The sequence below is a fragment of the Gymnoscopelus braueri genome (genome assembly GCF_963280865.1).
Source record: "Gymnoscopelus braueri genome assembly, chromosome: 8".
NCBI classification, from domain to species: domain Eukaryota; kingdom Metazoa; phylum Chordata; class Actinopteri; order Myctophiformes; family Myctophidae; genus Gymnoscopelus; species Gymnoscopelus braueri.
Genome location: NC_137609.1, coordinates 15,307,958 through 15,324,996, shown reverse-complemented (window position 1 = coordinate 15,324,996; position 17,039 = coordinate 15,307,958). Strand labels below are relative to the sequence as shown.

General features: G+C 40.6%; 2 protein-coding genes across 2 annotated transcripts in view; both read right to left on the bottom strand.

The window, feature by feature from the left end:
* dchs1b (dachsous cadherin-related 1b) overlaps positions 1 to 17,039 on the bottom strand; it is a 448,519-nt gene that overhangs the window by 67,886 nt on the left and 363,594 nt on the right. The window lies entirely within an intron of this gene.
* On the bottom strand, positions 3,362 to 15,684 carry LOC308090695 (uncharacterized protein; the record flags this gene model as incomplete). The annotated part of the gene is made up of 13 exons (XM_080435960.1): positions 3,362 to 3,487; positions 4,526 to 5,656; positions 7,497 to 7,661; positions 7,825 to 7,942; positions 8,047 to 8,117; positions 8,826 to 8,933; positions 9,167 to 9,237; positions 11,348 to 11,448; positions 11,748 to 11,833; positions 12,063 to 12,165; positions 14,350 to 14,411; positions 14,980 to 15,482; positions 15,678 to 15,684. The coding sequence occupies 13 exons, from the start codon at positions 15,682 to 15,684 to the stop codon at positions 3,362 to 3,364; spliced, it is 2,652 nt and encodes an 883-aa protein (XP_080292086.1).

Here is a 17,039-nt window from a genome sequence, read left to right as displayed (position 1 = left end):
TAAAACCCACATGTGATTATGTGCTACATGATGAACTAGCTGAATGAGCTATGTTCCCTCCTAATGGTGTAATAATCAACTAGTGTAATATATAGGTGTATCAGCACTGAAAGCTGAGCCTAGAAATACAACAAGGGCATTGGAAGGCAGACCAAAATAAAATAACATAAGAACATTAAATAATTACAAATGAGCATGTGATGTTAAGAAAACTGACCGAATGGAATACTGTATCACTTTTCTAGAACGTTTCAGAGGCCTAAATAGAATTTTGCCATGGGTCAAAGTCCTACAGTTAGTGGCCTTGTTTGGTGTAAAAGAAAGCAAAAAGGCTTTGTGAAGGGAAAGGAAATTGGAGGTGAAACACTGCTCTCTTCCCCCATCTTGTGACTGACAATAGTAACACATAATAAACACCAAATAATGGACGATCTGTGAGTGCATGTTGGAACATCAATGGTTATGTGTAATGGGGACCTGAGTGGATTCAGGTTTCAACACTCCACCAGGTGCTGTGAAAAATGTGTACACAGTCAATATTACCCAGGTAATCTGACATATTTAAGAAAATGTAACCCTGTCATGTTAAAGCAGCACTACGTAACTTTCCTCTTCTACCACGGATTTGAACACGGTTTCCTGCGCAAGTGTTGCCATTTTCAACATTGAGCTAATAGAGCCGACCTGCTTGCTCAGGTGATAAATTGAATCTTGACCATCAGGTCAAAGTTTGTGTCAGATCCTGTGTCTGAGACATGACCTTTGACATGGTCTAAATGTCTCAATAGAAGAGCAGGGAGACTAAATACAACCACCCCAATGGTATAAGTTCTAGTGTATAAACTCATCTTATTATATAAGAAAACAGCTTAAAATGGAGGCAGACAGCTGTCTGTGGCTACAATACAATACAATACAACAATACAGTGCAATACAATAATACAGAACAGACCTTTGGATGCACTTTGAAAACTAAACAACTGGTTTCCAGGGAGAGAGCAGTAATCTCTCTAGATATTTGTTACACTGAGCAGAGTAAAGTGCAGGCTTTGTGTCTTTTTTGGATGAAGGCTTAATGGTGCGTAAATGCTAATGAGAGAACAAATTCTCCCATAAAAGTCACACTTGAGAACAGGACTCCATGATGGTGTCAGTATTACTCGACAATTAACATGATTATACTGAATATCTCAATGATGTACTTAACAATATAATATATTTGTCATCTTAACCCTTTTGTTATCATAATTTCTGGCATTATATCATAGCCTACTTACATTACAGTTCATACATTGTAATATTGAGATTATAAAATGGTGCCCAGCATTTAAACACATGGTAAGTGAACATATTTATACGTTAGATCATCTCATCATACTTCTTTTATTACTGGGGGGGGGGGGAGCTATAAAAATAATGAACTACTGTCAGAGAGCATCACGTTGCATCACAAGAGTGGCTTATTTACACAAGTCCTTTTTAACCTCAAATCCAATTGCAACACTCACAAACATAGCGTAATGTTATTACTTTCATGGTGTGTACACAGTTAAAGTGCAAACCGCCACAGTCTTTAGACAATGTGATCTTGTGTCTGCCTTCTGAGAAGCATTGGGATTGGATTTCAGAGCGGCTTGGTTTCACTCCTTCTCCACCGAGTTCCCAGAGTATGCAGTGCAGTAGTTTACAATTTAAGCTTCCAATTACTAAATATTACATTGCATTAAACTGACACATTACACAAAAACGTTATATTTATTTGTTGTTGAGTGACAAACAGATATTTCTGATTACATCTTTTAGATGTGAACTACATTTGCTGTATTCATATTTAATATAAACAAATGAGAAAATAAAAAGAATACCGTGTCAGTTTCAGCCGGTAGTTCCGATTTAACAGTTATCCAGGGTCACCATACAGTCTGTCACTCTTTTTCTCCACTCTTGCTGTTTACAAACATCTTGCCCACAGTTTCCTTTATCTGTGTTCCCTCTCGTTTTCTGTCAATGTTAAGTCAATGGCTTCTTCCCCTCATCCCTGCCTCTCAGTCTCTGCTCTGGTTAAATGCACCCACACAATACAACTTTATTTCCCCTCGTTTCTCTCGGCTCAGTGCCAAGCCCCCCTCCACTTCATCCCACCCTCACCCACCACCCTTTTTCATGCCTCTCTGAGCCCAGTCCGACTCATCTTTCACTTGGACACACACACACACACACACGCTCACACACACACACACACACACACACACACACGTGTAGCTCCGAACGGGGATGACTAATGTAGACCCAGAACCCAGACTTGCAAGAACTTGCCACTAATCTAAAATGGTAAAAATGCTATTATTTAGATGAGTGGAATCCAGTGGTGTAAAGCAACTAAGTACATTTACTCAAGTACTGTACAATTGTGAGGTATTTTTACTTTACTGGAGTAGTTCAAATTTTCAGTACTTTTACTTCTACTCCACGACATCTCAGAGGCAAATATTATACTTTTACTCTACTATAATTATTTGAAAACTTTAGTTAGCCTACTAGGTACTTTGTAGATTTAGATTATTAGCCCTACATACATTTCGGCCATTTGAAAATAGCCGATCTACAAGAGCTTGTAGATCTGCTATTTTCAAAAGATTTGTATACACTTGAAAGTTGTGAAATGGGACAGTCTGCATAATGAGTACTTTATACTTTTGGTACTTTTAAAGTACTTTTTGATACCAAATAATGCTTTTGTACTTTTACTCAAGTAAATTTTGAATTATGGACTTTTACTTGTAACAGAGTACTTCTACATTGTAGTATTGATACTTTTATTTAAGTAAAGAAATTGAGCACTTTTACCACCACTGGTGGAATCGACCTCATCATGTCCTCTGGAGTTGATTGTCATGAGACAGCACAGCACTGTGCAGCGCTCAGCATATGACCTGACCATCACAATGGCCTATATTGTGTTGTGACTCTCACTTTACTTCACATCTCTCACGTGACACATGCCATTATATCTCGCCTGTCGCCTATGTGCAGTGCAAGTCTATGCTTTACATGGGATTCATTTATTTAGTTTACATACACAATTATTTCACACTACTAGAATGAAATGTTTAAGGAATAATCAAGACTGACCAGTGATTTCATGAGTTGTTCACTCATTCCTTCTCGATGATTCTTCTATTTCCAAACTTCCCCCTTTGCCAGGCTATTCATCGGACCCCGTCTTTTGAAATACAGACGTCAGCCATTGTCTCCAATGAACTGGCTGCCAAGAAGAAGGGATGGAGGGAGGGCTTGAACAGGACAGAGCAGCACTTAGAAAGGAGCCTATGTGGGGCAGTTCGTTCCAGAGTGTATGATTTCACTGCGACACCACCAGCCAAACGAACTGGTTGTAAACATACACCGTTACCCTAGCAACACAGCCTCTATCCTCTGCCTGTCCTGAAGACTGAGCTAGAGGTTGACTCTGGTTGACCGTGAAAGGCTATAATCACAAAACAATACAGGATTACAGACAAACTACATGGACATACAGGTGGGACATATGGGGCAATCTGACATTTAGACAGTAGCCTCAGAGTCTACAATCTTTCATGAACGTGAAGTAGCCTACAAAGTGAACGAACAATTGTGCACCTCGACAAAAGCAAGAAATTTGTCACGCCGATAAACTGTGCCTAAACCCGGCTAGCCTAAACCTAACCTTAGCCCTAACCTCACAAACACTGTGCCCAACGCTCACAGAAACGCTAAACTTAACTTAAGTCAAAACCGTGTCGACCTGGGTGAAACACTGGTAAAAGAGAGTCTGTTATTTTACCAGTAAGGTTATAGCACCTAGGTAGGTTATGGCAAGGCATTTTAACATTTAATCAAACCACACTCCTCCAATTTGTAATTAAATCTACAACAATGCATTTCTGCTAGTAAAAATGTTATTCTCACTAGTCATATATAGATATCAATAATAATAGAACTTGTATTTGAAGTATTCTCCTAGACAAAATTCAATTTAAGATATATAGTTTAAATCCTTATAAGCGGCCGTTTTAACCCTTATAAGTGGCCGTTTTAACATTTAGCTAGACTGGATATGTATTCTAGATTAATTTAATTCTTCCTGGTCAAAATTTACTTTTCAGATATCCACAGGATTCCACTAACATTCAGTCGCTGTTTTTTTTTGTTTTTTTACAATAAGGGCAGATAACATTATGGACCTTTTAAGGCAATAGTAAATTGCTATTTAGATCAGTCATGGGAAACTAGGTTGGTTTTTGAAACGTTTTGGAACAGACTTACATTTACAGTGCTGAAAAAACACACATTATGGTTTTAAAAGTTTAATCAAAATTATTCATTACTAAAAGAAAATATTAAAACAGACGAAAATGATTAAAAAAACATGACAGGCCATAGACAAAAAAAAAGGAAAATAAAGACAAAAAGCAAATAATAAATTAAAAAAACTAGCAAATTCTCTTAATTTCTATGCCGGACTGCCGGTAGTTTTACTCCTGACCCGTGATCGTCTTAAAAACCCAAATAACCCAGAAGTACGCCCCTCTGGACAGCGAATCAAGGAAAATTCACCACCAGATTCAGAGGAACCCCTGGCTCCCTGCGCCGCCAATGACTCCGATGAGGTTGTCTTTGGTACGCCTCTCTTGAAAAAGTCCCCCAGCCAGAAGCCGTGTCCCTTGTGGTCATCCAGGGAGACGGACCTTGGGACCGCACCTTGGGAGGTGACTCTCTGAGTTGGGCAATCAGGAAGAGAACCAGACCCCCCAGATGCATTTCTGGAGGACGCTGAACCGTTTGGGTCAGGGAAACAGGGTGGATGATGGTCGCCTCCACCACCACCTTGTCCGTCAGAGAGAGAGGTGAAGGTGGAGGCCTGGCGAGATGGAGTGGTGGTGGTCGGGGTAGAGGTGGAGTATGGTGAGCCGGGATTCGAGGACAGCTGCCAAACTCCTTCATCCAAGTCGTCTCTGCTGGGCATAGACGGGAGGTTCTTGAGGCTGAGATTGCGTCTGTTGCGCTGCCGCCGGGGAGTGTTCTTCCGGGGGCAGGAGAGGGGGCTGAGTATAGTCCAGGGGGAACCCGGGGTCCCGTTGCTACCGGGGTAGACCAAATTCCTGTTTCTGGGCTCCGGGGTACCTATGATGACAAGGGAAGCATCCACTCGGCGTGGGCTGTCTAGGTCTTTGTGGCTGCGGCGGTGGCAGACCACCTTGTGATTCACCATGTGCATCTTCTCAGCTTCCTTCTCGTTTACCACAGCAGGCTTAGTCCGCTCTCCCGCCCCATCTCCTCGCAGCTTGGGTTGTTTCTTCACAGGGCTTCGCTCCTGGCCTGAGTCCTCCTCTGGTTCGAATGTCGACATGTCCACCAGGGAGACGACCTCTGCGGAGGATCCTGCTACCTCTGCAGGGGATCCTATGATCGGGGAAAGGGCACGTCTCCTGCTTCGGAACGCTCCCTCCCGAGAAGTAGAGAGGAAGCTGTGGAGGACCGAGTCCAAGCTGGAGGCTACCAAGGAAGACTGGGAATCATCACTGGTTACAGATCGTGCGGAGCGACATCTTATGGACTTAGGAAAGCTCTCCTTCTGCTGGCGCCTGAGCTCTGCCGCCTCACGCACATGATTCTCCTGCAACAGGGGAAAGGGAGAAGTTTGAAGTTAAAAGCAGCCAGTGTGTTTTCTTCATTTCGGGTAATTATTCATTCGACTATATTTATCCAGGGTAGGTTCACCAAGCCCTGCTTCCTACTCATACAGATGCACACCTGGGAGCTTCCCAGTACAACCAAAGTCTTATACTGTTGGCCAATGAGCAGTTCCCCCAGAGCAGTTGGGGGTTAAGTGCCTTGCTCAAGGGCACTTCAAAAAGGTGGGTGTTGAGGGAGGGGTTGGTCATTCACGTCCGCCCACCCAGATTATTCGTGCCGATCTGGGGGAACCTCTTGGTGACAAAAGCACTTCTCTAACATTTATGCCACCGTTATGTGCTTCCACATATGCACATCTCAGTCTACAGCAATGTTACTATTATTTGTTAACTAATGTTTCTTTGTCCTGTTTAGTGTCTACCCTGGCTTGCTGGCTCTGCTGCCCTGGTCTATGGCTAGACACTCACCTGTCACTCACCTATGATTGTTCTGGCTGCCCCTCCCTGTCTCAGCTGTTCCTCATGTATGATTAAGGCCTGAGACTATAAAGAGGAGCTATTGCCAGCTCTCAAGATCTCCCCAGCCGTTGATTTGATCCCCTAGTTATTTTGTCTTTCTCCGTCTTCAGTTATAGTCCATGAGCCAGAGCCCCAAAATTGAGCAATTATTATCGAAAGAGTGGGCAAAACCAAACCTATATTAAATTGTTCGGAGGGTCAATACGAGTAAATAAATGTATGATAACCTCACCACAGGAGCAGCTTTTTCATGGTTATCACACATTTTGTAATTTTCCCCATACGTACATGACAGGTGAAAAAATGACAAAATTTAAAAAAGAGTTATCATAATGAAACTTCCTGAGTTGATTACTTGCATGAAGACAATGATTTATCGTATTACAAGTTTTCTGAAATTGTATATTTAAATATGCAAATTAGGCATTTAGTCCATGAGCCAGAGCCCCAAAATTGAGCCAGATATTGAATATTCCCTCGTTAAAAACCTTTGACTCCAAAATTTTAACAAAATGAAATAAGAATGTTGACTCTGGCTTTGTCCAATGTTCCAATGTTGATTCTGGAAAGTTATACAAATTCGGGCATATTTTCATAATGCCTAATTTGCATATTTAAATATACAATTTCAGAAAACTTGTAATACGATAAATCATCGTCTTCATGTAAGTAATCAACTCAGAAAGTTTCATTATGATAACTCTTTTTTAAATTTTGTCATTTTTTGACCTGTCGTGTACGTATGGGGAAAATTACAAAATGTGTGATAACCATGAAAAAGCTGCTCCTGTGGAGAGGTTATCATACATTTATTTACTCGTATTGACCCTCCGAACAATTTAATATAGGTTTGGTTTTGCCCACTCTTTCGATAATAATTGCTCAATTTTGGGGCTCTGGCTCATGGACTATTATGATGGGCTTCGTTGCAAGTATTGTTTGGCGTTTTTCCTTTACTCGTTAGTTTAGTTTGTTGTTCTGGTAGTCTATGGGAGTCTGGTGAGACGACGGGCACATAGTGCCTGGCTCACCAGACTCCACTTTTGAGTTTGGCCAGCCCATCACTTTACTTAGGACTTCAGTTTGGTTTCAGTTTTGTTTCACTATTACTTATGTTTGCTACAATATTCAGCATTTTGTAGTGTATAAAACTTAAAATACTTGATGTATTTAAAAAACCTCCAAACCAGTGGGAGACCTGACTGTCCTTTTATTATGTTGTAGCCTTTTGGTGTGCGAGCCAAGTTGAAAGGGGCCGTAACAGCCACCACAGCCTATACATTGTAATGGCATTAGTCTCACCTTTATGGCCACGTCAAACTTCCCGCAAAAGGAGCTGAAGATGGAGCAGCACTCCTCCAGTTTGAAGACAGAGTGGTCTTCACAGAAAAACTCTGCCACAGCATGACTCTGAGAGCAGAGCTCCTGGAGAGACAATTCCACATCCGACAGCTTAGCGTCAGCCCTCTGCAGAATAAAAACAGATAGTAGGAAGCATTTTAGCACACAAGGGGAAATCTAAATGTAATATTAAGCATAGCAGTTATTCTTGTTTTCAATAAAAATGTAAATCAATATGACTGAAAGATGGCCCGCTGTGTTCCAGACTTCTGAAAAAAAACATGCTCACCAAGATAAACTCCTCAAGGTGTTCGAATAGACCAGGTTGTTTGCTGGCAAACAGTTTAACTGCCTTGATCTTCTGGACTTCTCTATGGAAGTCCATCTCAACCTCCTCTTTGGAACATCTACACAGTCACCAAGATAAACATTTAGGAAATGAAAAAGATCAAACATTTTCAAAATGAGTCAATGACAGACAGTCACAGTACGTACTGTATATGCCACCCACCTTAATGCTTTTCCAATATGTTCAAGCTGGCTGGAAAATGTCAGCAACACAGGGTCGATGACCTCTGCTTGCTGCAGTTTGGAGACAAGATAAGCCAAGTGCCATGTCTGAGTTACCATATAAAGCAACGGTCACACATCACATAAAGCAACGGTAACACGCGCCAGCTTCCCTGTTCACTTCCATCATATGGGAGAAAGGCGTTCTCCCGTTACGTTGTAAGTGCTGCAGTGCATGTAGTCCGACACGTGCAAAGCGTCGGGTTCAACACTGGTGAATCTCGACTGCGCACCAACCAATGGCAATGGGACAGAAGCGCTGTGCGTTGACCCCACTTATCAGTGGGGTGCTTGGCACATTTGCGAACTACACACGGAAAACGGGCACTCCTGCAGGCACTGCCTACAGCCCTGCAAGATAACATGGGAAATAGATGCATCTCGGATTGGCTTGCGTTTCAGATGCGTTAACTACGACACGTCTGACGCAGATGTGACCACAGCCTAAGGCATTTCATTTGGCTCATAGTGCCTTGACAACCACACATAAAATACCCCCAGAAATGTAGGACAATAAGATACACTACATACAAGGCTTAAACAGTATTAATGCAATGTACTTGAACATATAGTCAAACTATTATAATAACTATATTCAAGACGCAGATATTTGTCTTTCAGCTTAATATTTAGTAGTAGGTGACATTAAAAGAATGTATGATAATCACAGTGTGTGGTGAGGAGTGATTGGTACATCCAACATCCCCACACACTTCTCACCTTGGCAACAAAGTGCATCAGGTTCATGCCAGGTTTGTTGGCCTTTGTGTCCACCAGCTTGAGCAGCGACGTTATCCTGAAGCCCATGGCGTTGCCGCTGTTCCCACCCTGCACAATATACATTTGAGGTATTTGGCTGATAAACGTATTGAGTGACTAATCATAAGCAAGCAAAACCCTAGTAAATCCTCAGTCATTCAACTGGAGAAAAAAAAAAAAAGAAAAAAAATCACACATACAATTGTGTCGATAATGAAATGGACCATTACAGGCAGAGGTTTGGGATTGATGGGTGGGATTGATAAAACTGTATAATTATGTACAGTAGGAAGAATACCCACAGAGTTCATGTAATTCCCAGCTTTCAACACCAGACGAATGACTGAGTGGAGATCATCGCAGTCCAACAGCTCTGGAGGGGAGAGAGAGAGAGACCTTATGAGGGTTAAATGGTTTTGTGATACCAATCAGCAACTAGAAGGTACTGTTCCTGAAGAAACAGTGTGGGATCGCTAAGAATGTTGATGGTATTGAGTATTGATAGTGTTAGTAGAGTTAAAGGTTTGAAAGGTTTAAAGGTTTTAAAGGTTTTAAAGGTTTTAAAGGTTCTAAAGTTTTGAAAGGTTCTAAAGGTTCTAAAGGTTTGAAAGGTTTGAAAGGTTTGAAAGGTTTAAGAGGTTTGAAAGGTTTGAAAGGTTTAAGAGGTTCTAAAGGTTTGAAAGGTTTGAAAGGTTCTAAAGGTTCTAAAGCTTTGAATGGTTCTAAAGGTTTGAAAGGTTTAAGAGGTTCTAAAGGTTTGAAAGGTTTAAGAGGTTCTAAAGGTTTGAAAGGTTTGAAAGGTTTGAAAGGTTTGAAAGGTTTGAAAGGTTTGAAAGGTTTGAAAGGTTTGAAAGGTTTAAGAGGTTCTAAAGGTTTAAGAGGTTCTAAAGGTTTAAGAGGTTCTAAAGGTTTAAGAGGTTCTAAAGGGTATTTACTTTAAATTATTTTTAGTCACTTTAAAGTATTTTTTACTAATTTTTACAACTTTTAAGTATTTTTACTATTTTTTTCAACTTTTAAGTATTTTTACTCATGTTGAGTACTTTTAAGTATTGTTACTCAGTATAAGTACTCTTAAGTATTTTTAATCAAGGTACTTACTTTAAAGTATTTTTAGTCACTTTATTTACTTTAAAGTAGCTTTTACTAATTTTTACAACTTTTAAGTATTTTTACTCTTTTTATCAACTTTTAAGTATTTTTACTCAATATAAGTACTCTTAAGTATTTTTACTCATGGTATTTACTTTAAAGTATTTTTAGTCACTTTATTTACTTTAAAGTAGCTTTTACTAATTTTTACAACTTTTAAGTATTTTTACTCTTTTTATCAACTTTTAAGTATTTTTACCATTTAAAAAGTGAAATATCTCTAAAAGTACAAATGATTTCAAAAATTCTAATGGTAGCCAATATGTCCTAAGTAGGCTGAACGTTATAGAGTTGGAACGGAGTTTCTAGCTAAAAGTATGAATTTCTCCATTGAAATGAATGGGAGTTTTTTAGAAGTAAAAAGTGAAATATCTCTAAAAGTACAAATGATTTCAAAAATTCAAATGGTAGCCGATATGTCCTAAGTAGGCCGAACGTTGTAGAGTTGGAACGGAGTTTGTAGCTAAAAGTATGAAGGACTAGTTAGGGGCCAAAAAACTGTACCAAAAACGTACCAAAACGTTGAAGATAACAGTAGTGTGATCGCTTTAGCGATCCCACAATGAGCTATTGTGTTGTGGGCCCTGTACTTTGGTTATTTTTTAAACAATAAAATCTACAAATCACAGCAACTGTGAAGAGACCCGTCTGACCCCGATGAAAGCCATTAAGGCTTAAATGCAGCAGTTTCTAAACAACGTTTATTTATTTATTATTAACTTCTTTTTGCTTATCTTTTATTTTGAGAACATAGCTGTAAACACCTGTATTCGATTATTTCTCTATACATCCCTTATGAGGCAACGATACACTGATAGCAGCCAGTATGTGCGCGCAGGCTGGCTCAAAAAGAACCGGACGCAAATTGAAAAGAAGACACTTAAGTGTAAAAATGCATTCTATCAAACTCTGTTGAGAATTAATTACGTGAAACCGGCATGTGCGCGTGCAGTCTCAATGTTTGTAAACAAATAATTGGTCTATACTGTTGCTTCAGTGTAATGCACAAATGTCACTGACAAATTCCTCGTATGTGCAAACATACCTGGCAATCAATCCAAAGCAAATATATAGAACTGCCATTTTCTTTCATAACAATACAAACGCAGAAGAGGAAGTCCATGGGGGTCTCTGTAACGTGTTTCTTTGATATGAACATGTATTAGTTATGGTCTCCAACCCTACATAGCAATAAGTGTCATCTGGTCACCCAGCACTCTGTATATCTATGTGGGAAAAGGAGGTTAACTGTGAATATTTGTTATTTTGCATAGAATTTCAAGCATAAGAATAACTCTTTGACTTGGTATTGTGTGATGCATGCATGTTACCATTAGCTGCCTTGGTCAAAACTGCAATGGAGTTCTTCACCTCCTCCATGAGAGGAAAGAACTCCTCCTTCAGCACCAATGTCTTCAGCTGGTCCTCATAGCTAAAATATAACATACATCACCACACACCAATTAACTTTGGTTTGCTTAGACACCCCAAGGTGGTGCTCCCCATACAATATAGGAATGGGCAATATGACTTCAAATCAATATCATGATTATTTCCAACTTTTGCCTCAATTAAGATTGTTTAAATAATATTTAAAAAATCTTAATTGAGGCAGAAGTTGGAAATAATCATGATATTGATTTGTGAAAATAGCCGATCTACAAGCTGCAATGCAGCTAGTCTTTTTAGCTCATCTTAATTTAAAAGTAAACCACTCAAACCATGACTTACCGTGGCACTTTTACCAGCTCCACCATAAACTGATCGGCCTCAGGTAACTTGGCGAGATTTCCACTGTAGGACAGCAGCCGTTTCACCTGTACAATCACACAAACACTGGCTAATATGTTTTGTATTATCTCTCGCGCTCCCTCTCTCTCCTCACAATACGTCAGGATGCGGCAAGTTGTGAGCTTTTAGATCTATTTTTGAACCATTTTCAAAAAGTGAAAGTGGTTAATTCTGTCTGTGGGATAGATAAATATTGAACCAATGACAAGTATTAAAGGAGGAAGATAGAAATGATAACTGTACAGTTGCAGCTACCTCATGGTCCTCTGGAAGCATTTTACACAGTTCTTTGAGTTTGCCTGATCCAAATCGGAGCCAGTTCCCAAGACGAATGTCTTCAACCAGTTCCTTGACTGGCCTGTAGAGGGAGACAAAGGACAATTGAAATATTAAGTAAGGTGGTAGGTGAGCCCTGATATGAATTCCTAAGACCTTAATCTGTCTTCTTGGTCCCATGTTTGATCTTTAGACTTCAAGATTGTGTTTGTGCGCGTGAAAAATTTCAGGTCTAATTTGGGTCTAATTCGGTCTAATTCGGGTCTAATTCGGTTCTATTTGACCAATATAAATCAACTTTTTTATTTTTTTTGCTGTAAAAATATTTGTATCAGCGCAGGCGGCCCCCCCCCCCTGCTGGTGGCCCCCCCGCACCACATCACTTGCTACCCCTCAGTTACGCCACTGCTCCTGACCCCTTATCTCTTCTGGTACATTTTAAGTCTAATGACAGCAGAGAAGGATGTGTTTGCAATGAAGCTCTACCTGATAAAACCACTCGAAGGCTGCCAATATCTTTTGATTAACTTTAAATATCAATGGCTTTTGATTAAATTTAGATATGATTCAAGGTTGTTACAGCGCCCCGTTGTTGACGCACATTGGAGAGGTGCATTTGGTATTCAAATTGAGGCCTGAAGCTGAAACCTAAAGTTAACATAATCAGCATGATAAGGCTCATAGGCTGTACATAAAGTGGAACACTAGGTGAAACACTTCATTTACACAGCATGCTACATTTAGTTCACAACGTCTCACAATAATGTCCACTCCAGACCCAAGATCTCAACAACACGAAAATCAAATGTAATGGTTGGATATAAAATACACCGCAAAAACTTCTTGAAGTCCTTATACAGACTTTAAATGACCCAACAGTTCACAACCTGCACTATACACTAAAACATTTATAAAATAAAGACCAAGTTCTGACCTTGCTGTTCAGCACGTGAGATTATATTCCTTCTTTTAATCCTATCTTTGAAATAATAATGAAATGACTCATAAACAGAAGACTTTCTTTTGACTCACCTCATCATTTGAGGGAAGTTAAAAGGTTATTTTAATGTATTTGAATACGGCTCATAAGATAGTAGAGAGAAGTCAAACATAATTTCTGACTGACAATGTTTGGCATAAAGAACAGTGCTCCTCTCTCTGCTGCTGTAACTCAATTGGGAGAGATACTACTCACAGAGTTAAGTCCCATTCACCACACTTGCCCCTGTGAGATTTTTTTTTAGTATACTATATGGTACTATAAATGGTAAATGGTGCATTTATATAGTGAATTTCTCCAAAGTGCGTTAGTACTCTATTTAGGCCACTAAAGTTCAGTGTGCCTTCATTTGGGGTTGCGTAACCGTGACCGAAGGGGCTTGACCGTGACCCTAGCATCCCTGTTCTGTGTATGTTCTAATAGACATGACTCTAGTCCCAGATTTCCAGAAGGTGGCATGCCCGTTTCCTGTTCCGGTTCCTTTCCACATAGCTTTGGTTTATTGGCGCTGCAGCAGGTTTGAACCGGAAACCGATATGACACCTTCAAGTGTTTAAAGTTCAAATATGCGGACCCATTCAAACGAAACTATGGGAAAATGAACCGGAACAGGAAAAAGGCATGCCACCTTCTGAAAAAGGAAATTCAGGGCAACAGCTATGTACAGAGCCTATTTTTGTCGAGGAGATTTGGTGTACAGGGGGGGGAAAGTAGGGGAAAAGTACATAGGGTCTAAGTGTTTAAAGGTCAAAGAGAACTAATGAGGCCCTGGTTCTTAATTGCGGAGTTTGTAACGATACAGAGGCAAATTCCTTGTTGACATTCCCTTTACTGGTGGTGAAAGCACAGGTTGAAAAACATGGCCATGCTTTTGACAAACCAGATAGAAATAAGCTTAAAGCTGCAATCCAGAACTTATTTGAATTAATATAGAGTATAACTAGCACATGTATAACTACAATATAACTAGCACATCTGCAGTGGTTGAGGCAGTCTCCCTACTCTTCCATTGAGATATTCAGACCCTGGTGTTGGGTAGGACACAGTGGCAAGCGGTACTGCCTAAAGCTCATAAGCACAATATCTCCCTTGACAAGCGGGGATTACCTCTTAAATGAGTAGTAGAAATTAGGTCTTTCATGCAGGAGACCCAGGTTTGAATCCCAGGTGGGGCAAAAGTTATACAGATTGCAGTTTTAAAGTTAAGTATGAGAGGAGAAAAAGGGGTTTCGATTTTGCAGCCTTCCAATCACAACGCCCCATTACCTCTTGAATTGTTTCAGGAAGATCGTAAGATTCATGCTCTTCTTAGAGTCAAGAATTGACACCTAGAGAGAAAGAGGAAGTACTGATTATTCCAGCAGGTCCAAAACTGTTCAAACAAGCAAACACCGGAGACACCGCATGACATCTAGCATCGACTACAGCAGAGGTCTTCAGCGTTTTTAATGCCAAGGACCCCTTAGCTGAGAGAGAGCTGAACCAGGGACCCCCACTACATATTGTATAAACGTGTGTTGCAGATCAAACCAGTCCATAGATTTCATAGACTATCATTGTAATGTGAATTCAAAACTCTTTGCCGAAATTAGCCGATCTACAAGCACACAACGCCTCGCACTGCGAGGTGTAGTGAGCTTGTAGATCTTCCATTTTCGGCTAATGTTCCCCTCAGAAATTGAATAGGTATTCTAGGGTTGAAGTGGTTAAAAGAAAATCCATCACACAAAGATTTGGCGGACCCCCTGTAGTAACTCTGAGGGCCCCCTAGGGGTCCCCGACCCCCTGTTGAAGACCCCTGGACTACGGGGAAGCCACTTGAGATTGTATATTCTCATAAGAAGCTTTACGGTCTAACCTTAGATTTTAGTCAAGTGGTTGAAGCTCGCCAATCACCTGTGTCTGATGGGTTAACGGAGGAATGCCGTTGCGACCCAGACTGTGGGATTGGTGTTGTAGGGCCAGCCTGTTCTCAGCCAAGCTGAACAGCTCCTCCATGCTGCGGGTGTCAAGCACAAGATTCTTGTGCGACCGCTCGGACGTCCACACGTTCAACTTCCCCATGACGCTCTGGCGGGGGATGGCATCCCAGTTCGCCTTCTTCATGGAATGGCGCTGGGCACCCCGAGTAAATCCAGGTGGTTCCAGGAGTGGAGGGGGAGGTGGAGGGGGAGGTGGTGGTGGTGGTGGTCCTCCACCACCAACACTACCACCAGGTGGAGGAGGTGGAAGTGGTGGAGCAGAGGGTGAGAAGATGTGGGAGGGTGGGGGACATGAAGCATGCTGCTCTGAAACCTCCTGTGCGTTTGGATGAAGAGGAGGAGAATGGACGTCCAGGGGAGGAGGAAAAGCAGTTGTTCCTTCCATCAGCATCACGTTGTGTGTCACAGAACTCAGACCTGAGGGGACATAAGGGACAGTTGAAAAGGTTATTTATTTTACAACCTCATAATTTATGAGCAACCTGAAACACTGATCACACATTCAAAGCCAAATATAATCTACTGTACCCTTTTTAAACCCTGCTGATTAAAAAGCTCCAACACATGTTGCTTTTTTAATAAAAATAATCAATGGCAATGTCTAGTGTTTACAGGCCATGATTATTACGATTAAAATTTTGCATTAAAAAAGTGCAAACTTATTGATTCAAACCATTTCTACATGAACTTTAGAAGTCCAGAAGCCATGTTCTTAGGATAGCATACTATACTAGCCATTATTCAAAGTGGATCTACATTATCCATCAATATTATTGATCAAGTTACAATGTTACTAAGGAAATAATTCTCACAACAAATAATGTAGTAATTAGGCTGCCTATATCCTACTGTTATTCATAATGCTGAGTTCCTGGCAGGCTGGCACTCTTTCCTGGTGCCCTGGCCTGCTGCTTGCAATAAGCAACTCTAGATTCAATGTATTGCGGCTGATTGCAATCCCAATGAATGATCAGCCGGCAGGCTAAGCCTGGGAGATATAAAACTGTATGACGCGCATTACAAGACTCAGGTCCAAACAAATGCTCAGGTTTAAAATGTTTACAGCACCAATTATTACAAATTTCCAATAAATATGTAATAAATATATGAGCACAAAATAAGTTAAACAGTGAGCAAATTACAAAAGCGGCAACAAAATATAACTCCAGGATCACCCTACCTCCACGTTCAAATCAGCTTTGTAGTGTCGCAGCAGGTGAATGCCATAATTTATAGACACCGAGGCCACCCACAGTGACACTCCCACCACCAAGGTGCCAATGCGGTGCCTACATCAATCACATACCAATAATCCAATCCAGTGCAGAATTACAAATATAATCCTCATTTGGCTCCTACGCTACACAATGTTTAATATCTGGAATCTAGAGTTGCAATATCAACCCTTGATAGCCCATACATCCAAACAGAAAAGTCCTATCTGATTGTATTAAACGACGTCAAAAGTTTTGCAGCTGTACGGAAAGCTTGGATCATCCTCCTTCTATCTGCAAAGTTTTTGTTTCATAAAAATCCACCGTCGACATGTTATTATGAGATACTTTCTGTCAATAAATTCCTTGCAGGTGATTATTTTTCTAAGTGTTGGGGTTTGGAAGCGCTATATGAACTTGACAACGTGCAAGAGTAGAAATCGAGGCTATATTCGTCAAACATTTTCATGCAAATATAAAGTGTCCAGACCAGCATGGCGTTTATAGTGCAGATTTGTAATTTAGCCAACATTGAGTGTTTTTTCATCCCTACCGACATTAGAAGGTACAAACAAATCCAGCGGACCACCAGCATAGAGAGATGAGATGATAAGTTATAACACAGCGACTTCAGGATGTCAATGAACCAACTCTACTACTGTAAGTGTAAGATCGCATCACCAGTCTTTCTGTAGGTGAGGACCAGTGTTGCCAGATATTGTTAGAGAAATAAGCAACCAGTTCTAGGAAAACAAGCCCA